The sequence below is a fragment of the Neoarius graeffei genome, chromosome 19 (genome assembly GCF_027579695.1).
Source record: "Neoarius graeffei isolate fNeoGra1 chromosome 19, fNeoGra1.pri, whole genome shotgun sequence".
Classification (NCBI taxonomy): Eukaryota; Metazoa; Chordata; class Actinopteri; order Siluriformes; family Ariidae; genus Neoarius; species Neoarius graeffei.
The window spans coordinates 16100099-16121340 of NC_083587.1; the positions used below are offsets into that span (position 1 = coordinate 16100099).

At 43.5% G+C, this 21242-nt stretch overlaps 1 protein-coding gene across 1 annotated transcript in view; it reads left to right on the top strand.

Moving 5' to 3' along the window:
* Positions 1 to 4607: 4607 nt before the first annotated feature.
* The window catches only part of hgd (homogentisate 1,2-dioxygenase), a 36890-nt gene continuing 20255 nt past the window's right edge, over positions 4608 to 21242 (top strand). The window contains exons 1-6 of the mRNA XM_060899734.1: positions 4608 to 4713; positions 5286 to 5357; positions 9122 to 9210; positions 10203 to 10308; positions 10423 to 10482; positions 10579 to 10670. Coding sequence (XP_060755717.1) covers positions 4699 to 4713; positions 5286 to 5357; positions 9122 to 9210; positions 10203 to 10308; positions 10423 to 10482; positions 10579 to 10670 — 434 coding nt within the window. The 5' untranslated portion in view covers positions 4608 to 4698. The remainder of the gene's footprint in view (positions 4714 to 5285; positions 5358 to 9121; positions 9211 to 10202; positions 10309 to 10422; positions 10483 to 10578; positions 10671 to 21242) is intronic.

Genomic DNA, 21242 nt, shown 5'->3' on the forward strand with positions numbered 1-21242 from the left:
CACCACCCTGATCTGATGGGTAATAAAGCAAGTCGTCCAGAAAGTTTATTTCCAACCTATTTATCAGCATGTAGTTTTGTTGAAATGATGGAGTTGTGCTGGAGGGTCGTATCGGCTTGCTCTGGACGATCTCGAGCCAATTGCAGCGCTGAATTTCGTTCCCCTTCAGACTACGGACAGTGCAGCGGATCCTATATATGTATGAAGAAGAAAAAATTAATTCAGTCATTTTTCTCCCCCTGAGGTGCAGATCAATTTCCATAGACTGGCTGGAGATATTTTCCGTCATTAGGCTTTTGAGCACAGGCTCAAAACTGCAGGCCAGCGGGGGACTGGATGCAGCTGCACGCTTCACTCAGGGTTTATTCCAGTCTCGCTATCAAACATGCTGGATGTGGGTCAGTGCATTAAAACGGTACTTTCTCTATCCTCCCAAAATACAATTAGAAATAACATTCACCATATTAAAGACGCCAGTGAATAAAAAATATCCAGCTTTCTCAGTATGATCCAGATCTAAACTACATAAACAACAGTGTCGAAGGAGAGTGTAAAGAAATTATCCTTCACTGTTTAATACAGATTGTTTTTATTTTTTATTTTTTAAAGCATCACATTTTAATACAGGATGAAGTAGATGTCGTCTAAAATATAACTTTTATAAAATAAAAAAAAAAAACCCAAAAGATTTATTGTCTTTTAAGACTTCAATGATTTGACCAAATGTTTGTAGCATTAGTGGATTTTCTGGAGTTTATTCATTTGCGTGTATATTCATTCTAGATTTATGAAAATCCTCTTTTATGATTTTAAAAACCGAATCAGATTAGTGTCAAATTATTAACGTAAGGGACTTTTATCAACAAAGCGTGTGACGGTTTTAAGGATACTAGATGTTGGAAAACAAGTTAAACGTGTTTGGGTGAACTTGATGATAAAAAAAAAAAGTAACTATTAGTGAGTGAAAAATGTGTCCATTTCTAGAAACAACAACTAAATTAAAATGAAAAATTAATAAAATAAGTACATCATGTAGTTTGTGCTACATGATGTACTTGTTGAACAAACAGAATGAAATATCAAATCGGATAATAACAATGAACGATAAAATCCTTCCATTATCTGTAGCCGCTTTATCCTGTCCTACAGGGTCACAGGCGAGCTGGAGCCTATCCCAGCTGACTACGGGCAAGAAGTGGAGTACACTCTGGACAAGTCGCCAGGTCATCACAGGGCTGACACATAGAGAGACACAACCATTCACACCTACGGTCAATTTAGAGTCACCAGTTAACCTAACCTGCATGTCTTTGGACTGTGGGGGAAACCGGAGCACCCGGAGGAAACCCACGCGGACACGGGGAGAACATGCAAACTCCACACAGAAAGGCCCTCGCCGGCCACGGGGCTCGAACCCGGACCTTCTTGCTGTGAAGCAACAGCGCTAACCACTACACCATCGTGCTGCCCAACGATAAAATCATTATTCTAATTTTTTTCCGGGGGAAAAACAGGAGAAACGGTTCCAGGATGATGTTTTATTTCATTCAGCCGAGCAACAACAATAACAACGACGATGACGACAACAGATTTATTTATGTTAATGCATGATTAGTTGCTTTATTCTGGCGAGGTCAAGAACCTAAGTGCTATTCATGAGTCATTTTATTTGCATTATTTTTTTTTTACACAAATATTACAAATTTCTCCAGCAGATTTGACACATCATCCAAAACATATTTAAGAAAAATCTCTTTACAGGCTGAGATTGCACAACACAACATCCCATCAAAGTGTCTCTTTCTAGAAGCGATTCAAAAACCCGCCGAGGAAGATTGTTTGAAATTTCACTTTCTGAAAAGTAAAATGGTGTATCCTTCCCCCCCCTCCTCCTCCTCCTTTTTTTTGTCAAATGACCCATTTACCACCGAACACAACGAGAGGAAGGACATGAAGGACATAGCGTGGGGGGAATGAAGGAGGAAAATTGATTCTGCATGATGATGAAAGGCATAAATAAAGCACAGCAGGGGAAATTCAATGCATAACCACCAGAAGTTCAGTTCCAGACCGGGTTCCACCTCCTGATACACATAGTCCAGGCAATCACAGGCTGAAGAGCTGCTGATTACCTGGCTGAGAGCTGAAACAGAACTGGATTGAGGATTGTGTACCACAGTGGACCTGATGCATGTGGTTTGAAGCATAATAGCAATTCTGACATATTAGATTCATGCATACAGATTGGAGGAAATTGTACGCAATAAGCACACACTTTCAGAGAAAAGCTCCTCTCTGGTGAGTCGAAATGTACTGTAGGTATTGAACCAATGACGCAGGATGTGTTGATGTTTTTAGGCTCGCATTATTAAAAACTTTCAGACCTGTCAGTGACGTGACATCATCATTATCTAAAACCAGGATGGTGTGACAAAACAGAGACACTGTTACCACCATCATGCTGATTAATTTCCTATAACAGCATTGCAAAGTGATTTATTCCTCTTCTTCTTTTTTAATTAAACAATGACATCTCCTACTTTTTTCATTAATAGTTACATTTAATGTTGTGGATCGTCCCTAAATAAGTTAGGTCCTGTTTTCACTTATGTTATAGCAGCTAGAATGGAGCGTTGAGACCTGGACTCCACAAGACCTCTGAAGGTGTTCTGTGGCATCTGGCACCGAGATGTTAGCAGAAAATCCTTTAAGTCCTGTAAGTTGTGAGGTGGGGCGGCACGGTGGTGTAGCGGTTCGCACTGTCACCTCACAGCAAGAAGGTCCTGGGTTTGAGCCCAGCGGCCGGCGAGGGCCTTTCTGTGCGGAGTTTGCATGTTCTCCCCGTGTCCGTGTGGGTTTCCTCCGGGTGCTCCGGTTTCCCCCACAGTCCAAAGACATGCAGGTTAGGTTAACTGGTGACTCTAAATTGACCGTAAGTGTGAACGTGAGTGTGAATGGTTGTCTGTGTCTATGTGTCAGCCCTGTGATGACCTGGCGACTTGTCCAGGGTGTACCCCGCCTTTCGCCCGTAGTCAGCTGGGATAGGCTCCAGCTTGCCTGTGACCCTGTAGAACAGGATAAGCAGCTACAGAGGATGGATGGATGGATGGAAGTTGTGAGGTGGAGTGGATTGGACTCGTTTGTCCAGCACATCCTACAGATCCTTGATCGGATTGATATCTGGGGAATTTGGAGGCCAAATCAGCAACACCTTGAACTCGGTCATGTTCCTGAACAGTTTGTGCAGTGCATTATCCTTCTGAAAGAGATCATTAGGGAATACTGATACCATGAAGGCGTGAACTTGGTCTGGAACAGACCAACATCCACATGAACACCAGGACCCGAGGTTTCCCAGCAGAACATTGTCCAGAGCATCACACTGGCTTGAAGTCCACATGATATGAAAGAAAATGTGATTCATCAGACCTGCTCACTTTCTAATTCCATGACAGTTCACTTCTGATGCTCACGTGCCCATTGTAGACCAGAGTCAGCATGGGCTCTCTGACTGGTCTATACAGCTTCAGACTGTGATGCACTGTGTGTTCGGAGTCCTTTACATCATTAACTTTTTCAGCAGTTCGTGCTCTTCTGTCGGACTGGACCAGATGTGCTATCCTGCCTTCTTGCCCTCACACCATCAATAAGTCTTGAGCGCCTGTAACCTCGTCGCTCTGGTTCACCGGTTGTCCTTCCTTGGACCACTTTTGTTCGGTACTAACCACCGCATACCAGGAACACCCCACAAGATGTGCCATTTTGGAGATGCTCAGACCCAGTCGTCTAGCCATCACAATTTGTCCCTTGTCAGAGTCGCTCCTTACTGTACATTTGCCCATTTTTCCTGCTTCCAACACATCAACTTCAAGAACTGACTGTTCTCTTGCTGCCTAATATATAACTCTTCAATGTTATAAATGAAGAGTTTATAACATCAACGAAACTGACTTCATGTTAAAACTGTTCATATTATAGTCATGTTGTCTGTTGTCCAGGTGAGGATGGGTTCCCTTTTGAGTCTGGTTCCTCTCGAGGTTTCTTCCTCGTGTCGTCTGAGGGAGTTTTTCCTTGCCACCGTCGCCACAGGCTTGCTCATCGGGGATAGATTAGGGATAAAATTAGCTCATGTCTTGGGTCATTCAGATACTGTCAAGCTGCTTTGGGGCAATGTCTATTGTTAAAAGCGCTATACAAACAAACTTGACTTGACTTAAACTTGACTTGATATATCCCACCCCTTCAGAGGTGCCACTTCTTCATCACCTGTTAGAAGAACTAGAATGAACCTGTAGTAAATATTTTTATTTTTATCTTAAATACGATTTAACTTGGAAAGAAGAACTTTTAATTCATGCTCAAAAAAAAAAAAATCTCATGAGACGTGACTGTGATCAAGTTCTGTCCTGTTGGTTAGAGTTTATCTTGGATACTGGGAAATATATTTGTTTGTGCACCTCTCCAGTGAACATCTAACCTCTCCACCCACCAAAAAGCTGCTGACGTCATGAGCAGTCTGAGCTTCATTAAACCCAGATGGAGAAAAGCATACATTCTCTCTCTCTCTCTCTCTCTCTCTCTCTCTCTCTCTCTCTGTGTGTGGGACAAAGTCTCAGACTGTGAAACAACCTCCAGGTTTTTTTTTTGCCTCTTTGTAAAGTTAAGTGACTTTTTTTCTTTGAGACAAGCGCACGTGCAATGGCTGGGCTGAAGGTGAGTCACGTGCTCAAGTTATATTATGATGGTGATTATAAAAATATAACATAATATAATAATGTTATTGCACGGTGTGTGTTGGTGGTGTATGTGATATGTGTTTGAAGGATTTGGTAGGGGCGTTCCTGCTTAGCCAATCAGAATGCAGGAAAAACAGCAGCAGCCCAGATGTTGTCTGCTCGTGCTAAACTTTCAGCAGCAAGAAAAACAGCGTCTTTACTGTACATACTCTCTCTCTGTGTGTGTGTGTATATATATATATATATATATATATATATATATATATATATATATATATATATATATATATATAAAATAAGCTGCAGTCAATTTAGTGAGTTTCTATAAAGTTTTTTTTGGTTTTGTTTTGTAATGTGAGCCAACAAGCATTTCATAACTAAAACTCTGCTGTACTGCATTCTGACTCCTCAGGTGCACTTTGTCCAGCAAGTGCACATCCAGCATGACTCAGCTCAAATTTATTGACGCCCCCCCTCAAACCTTGTGCTGTGTGCACACAATGCAGTAGACTATTATTTTCTCAACTTTATTTCACTTTTTCTCTTTAGTACCTGAGCGGTTTTGGCAACGAATTCACTTCAGAGGATCCTCGCTGTCCTGGGGCTCTACCTGAAGGCCAGGTAACCGCCTTTACCACAAGGATTTAAAAACAAACAGTTTTACATATTTTCTGTTCAGTTCTCTTTTCTGGCGAGAGAGAGACTCAGGCCCATAAACCAGTCCAGTCTCTCAGGGAAAAAAATTACAGCCTGAAAATTATCCACATGTTAAAAATCCCCATGCTGTACAACATCACCATGTGACACTTCAAGGGGAGTGAAAACTTATGTAAGACACTGTATGGTTAATTTAGAAAACATTTCCTTTGATGCTCATCTGTCTATCTGTTTTGTAAGTGATACAGGACATGTTCGATCCATTTGTGCATTAATTCCAGTTAATGAACACATTTTAGTGGAGTTGCTGATATGTTACCGGTCACTCAATTTTTTTTTTTTTTGTCCCACCTACTTCCCAATGGACAAAGTGGAACGTGACCGTTACTGAGAATGAGTAACGATGCTCCTTGGTCTGGATCTAGACACAGATGGACAAAGTAGCCAACTTCTTACTTACTTAAGTCAAAGTACTGATCTCACTGGTCAAATGTTACTCCGATACAAGTGAAAGTTGTCCAGTCAAATTTTGACTTAAGTTAAAGTGCTTGCTTTTAAAAATACTTAAGTATTAAAAGTACAGGCGGCACAGTGGTGTAGTGGTTAGCGCTGTCACCTCACAGCAAGAAGGTCCGGGTTCGAGCCCTGTGGCCGGCGAGGGCCTTTCTGTGCGGAGTTTGCATGTTCTCCCCGTGTCCGTGTGGGTTTCCTCTGGGTGCTCCGGTTTCCCCCACAGTCCAAAGACATGCAGGTTAGGTTAACTGGTGACTCTAAATGTGAGTGTGAATGGTTGTCTGTGTCTATGTGTCAGCCCTGTGATGACCTGGCGACTTGTCCAGGGTGTACCCCGCCTTTCGCCCGTAGTCAGCTGGGATAGGCTCCAGCTTGCCTGCGACCCTGTAGAACAGGATAAAGCGGCTTGAGATAATGAGATGAGATGAGATGCTAAAACATATTTCTGAAAGGACTTCAGATAAGTTAACATTATTTGTGTTAGCGTAACTCCGTTTTTACATGCTAACTAACAGTGTCCAAGTTAACCAACTATGTGTAAACGTTAGCCGTGGACAAGGCGATGGCAACTTGGCAGGAAAATCCATAGAAAGTCATTTGACTAACCAGACCGCATAGCTACGTTTGCAACGTTATCGCTAGCTCTAAAAGCACAGACACCTTCGTTACAAGCTTCCTCTTGGAATAAAACATTTACATACCTCAATATGCTTCTGCAGGTTGGACGGCGAGTTTTTGTAGGCCGTGATGTGGTTCGTTTTCGGCAAACAAAGCAAATATTTAAAACAAAATGAATCTTTAATCCTTTCAGAAAACTGAAACATGGGTTCTAGGTATGGCCCTGAGTGCGTGCGTTCCTCAGAAGAACCGCCTCCTTCCATTCTGCCATCAACTGATCGTGTTCAAATAATGCTGCTGAGAAATCATTGAACTTGATTTTATCCAGTTTATGGATGTGACGTGACCCTAGTGATTACTGATCGGCTGTCTCAGTGTCACCTGGGAACCCCCCCCCCCCCCCAAAAAAAAAAAAAAAACAATCACGTTTTAGAAAAGAAAAAACATCCACTTTCAAAGCTGCTTCATAGTAACGAGGACCTGGATAGAAATGTAGTGGAGTAAAAAGTACGATATTTGCCTTTCAAGTGTAGTGAAGTTAGTCATGCATTTCCAAAAAAAAAAATAATACTCAAGTAAAGTACTGATACTCAAAAAGTGTACTTAAATAAACGTTATTGTCCACCTCTGGATCTAGACCTCAATTTCTTTGAAGTTGCTTCGTGATAAGATCTACTGTTAAAAGTGCTATACAAATATAATCTACAACCCCGATTCCAAAAAAGTTGGGACAAAGTACACATTGTAAATAAAAATGGAATGTAATGATGTGGAAGTTTCAAAATTCCATATTTTATTCAGAATAGAACATAGATGACATATCAAATGTTTAAACTGAGAAAATGTATCATTTAAAGAGAAAAATTAGGTGATTTTAAATTTCATGACAACAACACCTCTCAAAAAAGTTGGGACAAGGCCATGTTTGCCACTGTGAGACATCCCCTTTTCTCTTTACAACAGTCTGTAAACGTCTGGGGACTGAGGAGACAAGTTGCTCAAGTTTAGGGATAGGAATGTTAACCCATTCTTGTCTAATGTAGGATTCTAGTTGCTCAACTGTCTTAGGTCTTTTTTGTCGTATCTTCCGTTTTATGATGCGCCAAATGTTTTCTATGGGTGAAAGATCTGGACTGCAGGCTGGCCAGTTCAGTACCCGGACCCTTCTTCTACGCAGCCATGATGCTGTAATTGATGCAGTATGTGGTCTGGCATTGTCATGTTGGAAAATGCAAGGTCTTCCCTGAAAGAGACGTCGTCTGGATGGGAGCATATGTTGCTCTAGAGCAGGGGTGTCAAACCTGATCCATAAAGGGCCGTGTGGCTGCAGGTTTTCATTCCAGCCATGCAGCAGCACCCTGATTTGGCTTATTCAATCAACTGACACACCCACCCTTTAATCAAGGGTGGGTGTGGCTGCAAGTATTTGACTGTGTGAAGACAGTTCAGTTGATTGAATGAGCCAAGTCAGGTGTGCTGCTGCATGGCTGGAATGAAAACCTGCAGCCACAAGGCCCTTTATGGATCAGGTTTGACACCCCTGCTCTAGAACCTGGATATACCTTTCAGCATTGATGGTGTCTTTCCAGATGTGTAAGCTGCCCATGCCACACGCACTAATGCAACCCCATACCATCAGAGATGCAGGCTTCTGAACTGAGCGCTGATAACAACTTGGGTCGTCCTTCTCCTCTTTAGTCTGAATGACACGGCGTCCCTGATTTCCATAAAGAACTTCAGATTTTGATTCGTCTGACCACAGAACAGTTTTCCACTTTGCCACAGTCCATTTTAAATGAGCCTTGGTCCAGAGAAGACGTCTGCGCTTCTGGATCATGTTTAGATACGGCTTCTTCTTTGAACTATAGAGTTTTAGCTGGCAACGGCGGATGGCACGGTGAATTGTGTTCACAGATAATGTTCTCTGGAAATATTCCTGAGCCCATTTTGTGATTTCCAATACAGAAGCATGCCTGTATGTGATGCAGTGCCGTCTAAGGGCCCGAAGATCACGGGCACCCAGTATGGTTTTCTGGCCTTGACCCTTACGCACAGAGATTCTTCCAGATTCTCTGAATCTTTTGATGATATTATGCACTGTAGATGATGATCTGTTCAAACTCTTTGCAATTTTACACTGTCGAACTCCTTTCTGATATTGCTCCACTATTTGTCGGCGCAGAATTAGGGGGATTGGTGATCCTCTTCCCATCTTTACTTCTGAGAGCCGCTGCCACTCCAAGATGCTCTTTTTATACCCAGTCATGTTAATGACCTATTGCCAATTGACCTAATGAGTTGCAGTTTGGTCCTCCAGCTGTTCCTTTTTTGTACCTTTAACTTTTCCAGCCTCTTATTGCCCCTGTCCCAACTTTTTTGAGATGTGTTGCTGTCATGAAATTTCAAATGAGCCAATATTTGGCATGAAATTTCAAAATGTCTCACTTTCGACATTTGATATGTTGTCTATGTTCTATTGTGAATACAATATCAGTTTTTGAGATTTGTAAATTATTGCATTCCGTTTTTATTTACAATTTGTACTTTGTCCCAACTTTTTTGGAATCGGGGTTGTAATTTATTATTATTTTTTCCAGAACAATCCTCAGGTGTGTCCGTATGGATTGTATGCTGAGCAGCTCTCAGGCTCGGCCTTCACCTGCCCACGAGGAACCAATAAGAGGAGGTACAATGACGGATGGATGGATGTATATCAGTATAGCCACAGATGGACACAAGTGGGATTTCAGTATCAGTGTCTTGATTTACGTCGACAAAAATGTCTAAACATACAACATTCCTACCACAACTAAGATTTTGTCCATCACTAATGATAACCAAGTTAGCTCGCTAGTTAAAAAATCAGCATGCAGCTTCTTCATGTCATGCTTTTTGCTACGATGTTGTTTTTCTCTATTTCACTGGTTCCTACTGACGCTTTTGCCCAGCTTGAATTTTCTGCAAATTGAAGCCTTGCTATTCTAGTTTCTCCTTGTTATTAGAAATCTATGCTTTAATAAATATTTCAGCGTGTACTGTATCTGTGTTCATTTTCGTGACTTCTCATATTTCACGGAGTCACAGTCACTTGAGAATGTTGAGGAACGAGCGGATGGGGACGGATGGACAAATTTGTTCATTTTTATTTCAGAACTCCTGCGTTAGATAAAGAGAAAAAGATTCAATAGTAGGCCTACATACACGCTTTATTTCGGTGTCATGTGTTTCATGTGCATGTGTATCCCAAAACGTAACATTTTAAAAGAGTATCGCACAATGACATCATAGTTACAGTTAATGATATTCGTAATATTAAGGAGTAAAGTTAATGAATAAAAATAAAGTGGAAGAGGAGATGGTGAGTTTTTCTGATGACACCATTTGGAAATCATGTCATGACCCACATTTTGGGAGCCCCTGAGCTAATATTTTTGCATGCTGAACGTGATCGGTTCAAGCCCGTGAAGCTTGTTTTGTGACATCACAAGCTGAGATTTGTAGCCACACCCACAGATCAGAGTAATGAGAAAGTCTGTTTGAAAAATGTGACTTCGCATCATAAAAAAATATTATCCACACCTGTGTTACCACAGTCCACAAAGAGTTTAATTTAAACGTGATGGTTTGTGTAACGTGATTTTCAGAGTGAAGTGTGTGTGTGTGTGTGTGTGATTACAGCTGGCTGTACCGTATACTACCTTCTGTTCAGCACAAACCCTTCACTCCCATCACCTGTGGAAACCTCACTGATGACTGGAATGAAGTGGAACCTGATCCCAACCAAGTAATTAAAGCATCTTTACTGATCAGTAATTTCCTCCAGTAGGTTTCAGGTTATGAATTTCTGTAGTCTGGATCAGTTCATGACTCTTATATGGTTTCTTTCCCACCATGAAAGCTTCGGTGGATGCCGTTTACCATCACTAAAGCACTGGAGAAGAAGGTGGACTTTGTAGCGGTATGTTTGTCAATCACTTCTTCCCTCTCATGGTGTGTGTGTGTGTGTGTGTGTGTGTGTGTTTTTTCAGGATTTAATTATTTATTTTCATTTCAGGGTTTGCGCACAATCTGTGGTGCCGGAGACTCGAAATCCCGCAACGGGATCGCCATCCACATATACACCTGCAACACGTCTATGATTGACAGGTCAGTGTTTACTGCATTTCTCCTGTTTATCCTGGAGTGTTTAGTGTTTAACTACAACTATGGCTCTAAAAATCAGGCTCTGGATGCCTCACTATAGGTCTGTGAATTTATTATTTTATTAAACAAATGTACACATGACTTTCTTCCAACAATAAAATGAAATCTATTAAAAATAAGCATTTAAAATATATATTTTTATAAATGCAACTCAGTATACTTTACAATGTGAAGGAAAAATCCCCAGAGAAATAAAGAAAGACACAAGAAAGGTCATAAAACCCCCATAAAATAACCAATAATAAAAACCTCAATGCACAAGTGTTGCCAAGCAAAACAAACCTCGCCCGGTAGTACTTATGATGAATATGAAGGAAGATATCGTGAAAAAAAAAAAGGTACCCTATGGGTCCATGTGGCTACTGCTTATAAATAAAATAGTTTTCTGATCCCATGTCCATACAGTAAATATCGCATATATTTTTACTCTCTGAGGCAGTAGCCACAAAAATGAAGTGTAATCCAAAAATGAACAATTTAAAAATCACAGAAGTAAAATATACCAAGTGTCTGTATGTTATATTATTCTACTCTTACCTCTTACAGTTTTCAAAACTGAAACCTCTGAACCGAGGCTGACATACACACGCTGTCGCCATGACCCAAACTCTTATTTCCTGGAAATGGCCCGGCGCTAGAGCTCAGTGGAACACACTTTCCTTCTGTAATAAGCATAAACATGTCTGAAAGTGATTTCTTTAATCTAATCCATTTGTTTTAAATGGTGAACCGAATTGTATACACTCACCGGCCATTTTAATCAGAACACGTGTATGCGCACTGCGCGATCGTTACACTCTTACATTCTTACAGCACGATGATGTAGTCTCTAGCGCCTCTATATGACCTTGACTGGCTGACCCTCAAAATGTTGGAGGTTCTATTTGAGACCAATATCCATCTATCCTGAAAGTTTCATGAAGACTGATCCAAGTCTGTGGCGAGATACATTCTACCCCTGAGACATAATGTTTTCCCCTGTGACTGTCACTTTCAAAGCACACTAACACGACACAGCACTCACTTCATTAACATAACACGCAACACCTGCGAACGCTGATTGGGGGAGTGGCCATGCGTGGTTGATGAAGCGCTTCCTTTAAATGTCACTATGCTGCATCCGTAGCTAGGAGAGTGTAGCGCAGCAGAGCAGTGCAGAGCTCCGTTTGGTTTCTGTGTGAGCAAAGCATTAAGGTGCGATTCTGGGGTAGAAGCTAAACCAAGTGGAAGACTTGTACATTGTTGCCGACGACGGAATTTGCGGTGGAGATTTGCAAGCCGACCCAAGCAAGATTTCCATGACAGAGGAACATCGCAAGCCACAGGTGAGAGGGGCTAATAGCTACTTCAAGCCGATGCAGGAAGCGGATGGCTAAGGTCTGTTGAAGCTTCGGATCCAGGACAGTCCAGTTTACACAGCCAGCTCCAGAACTGAGAGTTAACCGTAATCCACACGCCCCTTGCTGCTCGTTTACCAAGCACTACTGGAACTACAAACGCTCTCTCCCTCCACACACGCTAACATTCACAAACATACAAGCCCCCACACACGAGCACTGGGTTTACACGACATTTTTTTTTTTACATTTTTCATGCCGGGCGGCACGGTGGTGTAGTGGTTAGCGCTGTCGCCTCACAGCAAGAAGGTCCGGGTTCGAGCCCCGTGGCTGGCGAGGGCCTTTCTGTGTGGAGTTTGCATGTTCTCCCCGTGTCCGCGTGGGTTTCCTCCGGGTGCTCCGGTTTCCCCCACAGTCCAAAGACATGCAGGTTAGGTTAACTGGTGACTCTAAATTGAGCGTAGGTGTGAATGTGAGTGTGAATGGTTGTCTGTGTCTATGTGTCAGTCCTGTGGTGACCTGGCAACTTGTCCAGGGTGTACCCCGCCTTTCACCCGTAGTCAGCTGGGATAGGCTCCAGCTTGCCTGCGACCCTGTAGAAGGATAAAGCAGCTAGATATAATGAGATGAGATTTTTCATGCCCCTTTCGCTGTATTGGAAGCATAAGGTCATTATGGAGTTGTATTGATGCCATTATTTTTTTTTGTGAATAAGTAAACAGAATATGCACGTTTAAAAACTACTTTTGTTATTGTTTTATTATTGCTGGTGGTGGCTACTTCTAGTTAAGTGGCAGGATTTTGGGCCTGCCTGGCACCCGAACTAAAATTTATACTTGAACCTTGGGTAACACCATTACAGAATTGGCACCCGAACAGGGACTTGAACTGTAAGTAACGGGACTTGAACTGCTTAGTGACTGCTCCTTGGACTTTTTGGACTTGTGGGACACTTAAAAAAAAAACAAACTACTGTTGAATTGAGCGCTGTATTGATGGTGGTGTGTATGCTATGCTGTGCCATTACTGCTATGCTGTGTTATCACTGATACTGTGCTGAGATTGGGGTTTTGAAACTGTGCTCAGGTCTGTGTTGAATTTTTATCACACTGCTGAATTTTTTTTTTTGTGTGTGATAATTGCCTGTGTATTTCCCTATTGTGTTTACATGTCTCTTTGGTAGCTGTGTAACTTGTTACTTTTCAAGTGGGGCACATTTTGCTACAAACATACAGACACACAAAAACACAAACATTTCAAACATCATTTTTCATATCATTTAATAATCAATAACACAACCTTAGTGCATGGTGAGCTGTCTAAAGCCGCTATGTCAGAACGGGAGAGCCACACAGACATCCCCACGTCTCCTGAGACACAAACCTCACCACCTGACATAAGCACACCTCAAATTGAACATCGGGTGTTCCTCCATCCTCCTTGGCATAGCAATGCCTCTTTCATTCTTACTAGCCCTGGACTTCTTAGTACTGCTACTGCAGACCAGTGGCCTACTGTGTCTACAGCGCCCCCTTCATTGACCGCTGAGCCATCCAACCTGCTAACAGCTGTGCTACAGACTACTGGTTCAGACTACACTCAGGCCGCAGCTGCCTCTCCATTAGATATGGATTTGGACACTTCTCCATCATGGTCTTCAGACACCTCAGTGCAGCGTGACTTGCCTATGGAGCTCCCAACACCAGCACGAAAGCTCGGCGCATTGGCGCTAAAAACTCCTGACAACTGGGCCCTGATATTTCAGAAACTGGAACAACAGGACGCTCAACTCGGTAAGGTCACTAAACTAGTGGCCAGGAGCTGCTTTCACTTGGAGGCCAAGTTGGAGGTAGTGTCTGAAACGGCAAAAACAGAATTTGCAAAACTCAGTGCAGCACTCACAGCTAGTACTCAGAAAACAGAGAATGAATGGGATAAGTTGCTGAAGGCCATTAAAACCATTATCACAGAAGAAGTTAAAAACCAAAGTATTACACAACTGGAAGAAATCCGCTTCATGGTTGAACAGTTACAGGCCGAGGTACAGCAGGAGATCTTGTCCCAGAGGAGGGCTGTTGCAGCAGACTGTGGACACCTGTCACAGAACATGGACAGCTGTATTAGAATTACCAACCAAATAAACACATCTTTAGGACATCTACCAGCACACATAAAAGAGTACAACATACTTACCAACGAGATAACAGAGTTCGAGAAAAAGATTGAGCAACACGTCTCAACCACATCTCCTCTTACTGGCATGAGGCCATCAGTAATCCCACACACTACAGCTACAGCCACTCCAGCTTCACTGCCCAGCCACTCCAGCTTCATGCCCACAATGCCACCTACTGGAACAAAGTCTGATCACCTAAAAGTTCTAAAACTGTCATTTCCTACCTTTGGCAAGGCAAGCGACGATCCAGACCCTGTCCTTTACCTCTCTAAGTGCCGTGACTTTCTACCCATTCACCCTCTGTCTGATGCAGAGATTCTGGCTACCTTCTGAACTGTCCTGCACAGTACAGCCAGAGATTGGTGGGAGATTGCCATGACTGAGGTCCTTACTTGGGCCCAGTTCCAGAAAAAGTTTCTGTCAGCGTTCCTGTCTGATGATTACAAAGAGGAGCTCATGGACCGAATACGAAACTGACGGCAGAAAGAAAACGAGTCCATCCATGATTTTGCCTTCTCTCACCGTGCCCTTTGTAAACAGTGGAAACCCACTATCACTGAGGCTGAGATAGTGAAGCTCATTCTAAAAAATGTCAAACCACGGTTGGCTACCTACCTATGGGGTCGGGCTCAGAATGTTGAAGAGTTGGTGAAGCTCTGCCATCAGCTGGAAAAAGACTGAGAACAACAGTCCTTGTATGAAACACAGCATGGTACGCATGACAAAAGTGCACAGAGGGTGAAAAACACTCCCAAATTTACAAACTTGGACACGCCTTCTATTACGTGCTGGCGCTGTAAAGGTCAACATCCCCCTGGCTCTTGCCCTCAATACCAACCATCTCCTGGAGGCTGTCAGTCCACACAACACCGTCCCAAGAACACGTCTCGACCATCTAAGCCAGCACAGCAGGGCAATGGCAACATCAACCTTACCACTACAAAGAGTTCGAAGAACCAGATCATGTATGTCTACCACAACACCGGGAAGCACCTTCAATATTCCCTGGCAGCTGGTAGTCACAGTCAACATCAGACCTTGGAATGGCAGGGCTATCATTGATACTGGGGCAAGCTACACACTCGTCCACGAACAGGTCTGGAAAGCTCTCAAAAGGCCCAAGGAAGACCTGGAGCCTTGGACAAGCGGACCTCTCTTCCTTGCTAATGGAGAGACTGAGACACCCCTTGGAAAGGCTGAAGTAACCGTCAACTTGGGTGAGGTTTCATGCACGTCTGAGGTGGCAGTCCTGTCCCCAAAAGCTTTGGCCTACAAAGCAGTTCTTGGCCTCGATTGCTTATTTCACAGCAGACTGCAAATCCATGCAGCTGACTGTCAGTACAGTTTCAAGGGGAGACCAGAGAGAGATCTGTTCCAGCAGAATGATGAACAAACCACCCTTTACACTGCACCACTCAGGGCTACTCTTATGTCTTGCATACCCCCTCCTTGCTTGCCCCCACAGCCTGTGGCACTCACCGCTCAAGACTACATTGATCTTGCAGTAGAGAATGCTGAGGTGAAAGAGTGGGAGAAGGCTGGTCTTAGACAGCTTCTGGAGTCCAAACCAGATCTATGTTCTTTGAAGCCAGGAAGGACTTACGTGTTAAAGCACCACATCCATACCACCAGTGAAGTGCTGATCAAGCAAAAACCTTACAGAATGTCTGCACAAAAATGTCAAGTTGTGGAGCAGCATCTGAAGGACATGCTTGATCAAGGTGTGATCGAACCATCTTACTCTGGGTGGACCTCACCAGTCGTCCTTGTCCCAAAGAAATGTGGAACGCTTAGGTTCTGTGTTGATTACAGAAAGTTAAATGCAGTCACAGAAACCGACGCATACCCACTGCCCAACATCAATGAACTTCTAGAGTCACTTGCCGGCTCCACTGTCTTCTCCACTCTAGACCTAAACAGTGGCTATTGGCAGGTCACCATGGATGCCTCAAGTGTGGCCAAGACAGCTTTTGTGACCCACATGGGCACTTTCCAGTTCAGAGTCATGCCTTTTGGACTCAAAAACGCCCCAGCCAGTTTCCAATACTTAATGGATCTGGTGTTGGCTGAACTGAAAGGAAAAGTGTGTCTAGTGTACCTAGATGATATTGTGATCTACTCACCATCCATCCAACGTCATTTCCAAGACCTTCATGCCGTTCTGGAAAAGCTTCAAGCAGCAGGACTCACCTTGAACCTGAAAAAGTCCAAGTTCTGCATGAAGGAGATTAAGTACCTGGGCCATGTCATCTCCGCCCAAGGAACCACTGCAGACCCCATGAAGGTGGAGGCCATCAAGGCTCCAACAACAATCAAGGAGGTGCAGAGATTCTTTGGTCTTGTGGGATGGTACCACTGGTTTGTACCTGGATTCTCTCAAATCGCAGAACCACTCAACGCTCTCAAGAAGAAAGGTCATGTCTTCCAGTGGGATGAGAAGTGTGAGAAAGCTTTTCAAACCTTAAAAGACCACCTTATGTCTCTTCCTGTCCTTGGTCATCCTGACCTAGAACTTCCTTTCTTCATCTACACAGGCGCCAGTGACTTGGGGCTTGGTGCCATCTTGGCACAAAAGAAGGGGATCAGCCATGAAGAGGTCATTGCTTTCGCAAGCAGAAGTTTAAACAAGGCTGAAAGGAACTACTCCGCGACGGAGAAGGAATGTCTCCCGGTTGTCTGGGCGCTGGAAAAATGGCAGCACTACCTGGAACCCAAACTGTTCACAGTAGTGACTGACCATGCCTCCTTGCAGTGGGTATTCAGCAGCACCAAGACCTCCAGTCATCTCCTCCGTTGGGCCCTTTGTCTCCAGAAGTTCAACTTTATCATTGAATACCGCAAAGGGAAACTCAATGTAGCACCGGACGCCCTTTCTCGATGTCCTGTGGGGCCTTCGTGCATGTTGGCTGTGAGCCAAAAGGAACCACAAGATTTTCCCTTCTCCACCATGACCTTGTGGGAGGAACAGCACAAAGACCCCCAGATAGAGAAAGTCATGAAAGATCTGGCTGAAGGCTGTGAAGACGTCGGAGAGAACTACGCCGTGGTTGATGACCTGCTTTACAGAATGATCAAGCTGGATGACGAGAAGCATCACTTTCGTGTGTGGATACCAAAGACACTAATACCTCCACTCCTGGCAGTATACCATGACTCCCCCTGGTGTGGACACCAAGGTATGTTCAAGACTTACAAACGTATTCACAACGTGGCTTTCTGGCCTAAAATGTGGGACGAAGTGCGGAGCTATGTTCGTGCCTGTACAGTTTGCCAGACACACAAAGGAGACAACCAGAAGCCATGTGGGAAACTCCAACAAACCACTGTGAGCTATCCCAATGAGATGCTTGGAGTTGACCTCATGGGACCTCTACCCTGCAGCCTGGACAGACATGAATATCTACTTGTCCTCGTCGATTATTACACCCACTGGGTCAAGTTATTTCCCCTCCATACAGCATCCTCTGCCATGGTAGCCCGCATCATCCGTGATGAAATACTTACCTGCTGGGGCATACCCGATTATATCCTGTCTGATAGAGGGCCTCAGTTTGTGTCCAGCTTGTTCAAGGAACTCTGTCACACCTGGTCAGTCACCCCCAAACTTACCACAACGTACCATCTACAAACCAAGTTGACTGAAAGGGTTAACAGGAGTCTGAAATCCATGATCGCATCCTATGTCTCAGATAACCATCGAAAATGGGACCAATACTTACCTGAATTCCGATTTGCCCTCAACTCCGCTGTTCACGAGACGACTGGGACTACTCCTGCCGAGCTGCACCTTGGGAGGAAGCTGCGTAGTCCCATGGACAAACTCCTCAGAGGACAAAACCTTACCCCAGACGCCGCCGGATACGATGTTGTGCGACACCTAAAAGACCTGCAAAAGAAAGTGCACATTAGCAGTAAGAAAGCAAAGGCAAGACAACTTAGGAACTACAACAAGAACAGAAAAGAATTTCAGTACGTACCTAAGGATAGAGTGTGGGTGCGCAACCATGCTCAGTCATCTAAGGCCAAACACTTTTCTGCAAAGCTGGCACCAAAGTGGAAGGGACCCTACAGAGTCTTGCGGCAGTTGGGCCCTGTGAACTTTGAGGTGGTACGGGAAGACTCTGGGGAAGACCTGAGCAATGTCCACGTCAACAACCTCAAACCCTATTTTCCCACAGCAGCTGAGATTGAGAGACAGGAAATGGAGGCATTGTCTAAAGTCTTTGAGGATGACTCCGATGATGAAGACTTTCTCGGCTTCACTTAGTGTCATGTCTCTTGCTAACCATGGGTTGTCTTCCCATGGAGGGGGGAATGTGGCGAGATGCATTCTGCCCCTGAGACATGTTTTCCCCTGTGATTGTCACTTTCAAAGCACACTAACACGACACAGCACTCACCTCATTAACATAACATGCAACACCTGCAAACGCTGATTGGGGGAGTGGCCATGCGTGGTTGACGAAGCGCTTCCTTTAAATGTCACTATGCTGCATCTGTAGCTAGGAGAGTGAGTGTAGCGCAGCAGAGCAGTGCAGAGCTCTGTTTGGTTTCTGTGCGAGCAAAGCGTGAAGGTGCGATTCTGGAGTAGAAGCTAAACCAAGTGGAAGACTTGTACATTGTTGCCGACGACAGAATTTGCGGTGGAGATTTGCAAACCGACCCAAGCAAGATTTCCATGACGGAGGAACATCGCAAACCACAGGTGAGAGGGGCTAATAGCTACTTCAAGCCAATGCGGGAAGCGGATGGCTAAGGTCTGTTGAAGCTTCGGATCCAGGACAGTCCAGTTTACACAGCCAGCTCCAGAACTGTGAGTTAACCGTAATCCACACGCCCCTTGCTGCTCGTTTACCAAGCGCTACTGGAACTACAAATGCTCTCTCCCTCCACACACGCTAACATTCACAAACATACAAGCCCAAACACACACCCACACACGAGCACTGGGTTTACACGACTTTTTTATTTTATTTTTCATGCCCCTTTCGCTGTATTGGAAGCATAAGGTCATTATGGAGTTGTATTGATGCCATTATTTTTTTTGTGAATAAGTAAACAGAATATGCACGTTTAAAAACTACTTTTGTTATTGTTTTATTATTGCTGGCGGTGGTTACTTCTAGTTAAGTGACAGGATTTTGGGCCTGCCTGGCACCCGAACTAAAATTTATACTTGAACCTTGGGTAACACCGTTACAAGTCGTTTTCCCGTAATATTGTTAACCAAAAAACAAACGTCTGAAAACAATACCTCACCCCACTTATTCCGTAGCGGGCGAGGTAATAACAGCAGTGATGGACAAAATGTAAATAAAATATTTAAAATGTAGTTCTTAAAAAAAAAAGTACAATAAGAGTACAGTACCAATAAAAGTAGACAAATAAAGAAATAAAAAAGCTAAAAAGTTATTTTTTTTGATGATGCATTAAAACAAAAACAAAGTTGCTTTGTTTACAATTTCATACGTACAACTCGGTGATGGGAAGACGTGCTTCAGAGTGTTGATCATCAGGTGTTCAGAGATGAATGAAGGTGTTGAACCATTAAGAGATTTCAAAACTAATAACACCAATGTACAACTGATTCTAATGGAAACTAGTGACAGTCAGAAGTTTACGTACAAGGACATGAATGTGATGGTAATTTTCAGCGATTTTCTTTGAACTGTTCTTTTTCTGTGGCAAAATCATTGTACAACATACATCTTTCAAAGAAAGATGTATGTTGTACAATGGTGCACAAGTTTATTTATTTTGGCTTTTCTGAAGTCAACACATGGTCAAAGTTATACTCCCCTTGATGGTTTTGTTCACCATCAACAAGCTTCTGTCAGAATTCTGGTTGGATATTTGTCGTCTCTTCTTGACAGAATTAGAGTTCAATTAAATGTGTGTTTTTTCTGGAACAGACCCGACTTCAACACTGTCCACAAATTTTCGACAGAGCATGATGCTACCACCACCATGCTTAACAGCTGGTCCAGTGTTCCTCTGTACCTCTGATCACTGTGGCCAAACAACTCAATCTTTGTCTCATCTGATCATAAAACTTTCCTCCAGAAGGTTTTGTGGTCAGCTGCAAACTTTAGTCGAGGTTGAAGGTGTTGATTTTGGAGCAGGGGCTTCTTTCATCGATGGCAGCCTCTCAATCCATGGTGATGTAAAACTCACCTGACTATAGTTAGTGTTCCAGCAGCTTCTAGTTCATGGCAGGTCTGTGCCTTGGTGGTTCCTGGGTTGTTCCTGACCACCTGGATCAATTTCCTCTCAGCTGATGGGGACAATTCAGGTCTTCGTTCAGCAAAGTGGCACAATAACTTGTACTTACATACAGTTGTTTGAACTGATGATCTTGGAATCTGCAGTTGTTTAGAAATGACTCCAGGAGACGTTCCCGAGTATAAATCTATGATCATCTTTCTCAGATCTGCACTGAGCTCCTTGGACTTTCCCACTGTACCATTTGACACTTGTTGGATTTACCAACAAACAAACCCTTTTTATATACCAGCTGTAGTCAATCATCATCACTAACAGGAAGTTAAGAGGCCTTGGTCTTGGCAAGATAAAATACATTTTGGAGCTTGTTTAAAGTTGCTTAAAATATCAAATCAAATCAAGTTTATTTGTACAGCGCTTTTAACAATAAACATTGTCGCAAAGCAGCTTTACAGAATTTGAACGACTTAAAACATGAGCTAATTTTATCCCTAATCTATCCCCAATGAGCAAGCCTGTGGCGACGGTGGCAAGGAAAAACTCCCTCAGACGACATGAGGAAGAAACCTCGAGAGGAACCAGACTCAAAAGGGAACCCATCCTCATTTGGGCAACAACAGACAGCCTGACTATAGTAACAGTTTTAACAGGTATAACCCTCAACTGTCCTCATGGGGCCGTCCTTCACAGGAGCGGTGCGATAAAACTCCGACCAGATACAGGGCACCAGGATGGATCAAGCAGGTCTGAGGGGCAGAAGAGGCCAGCATCTCAATCCCA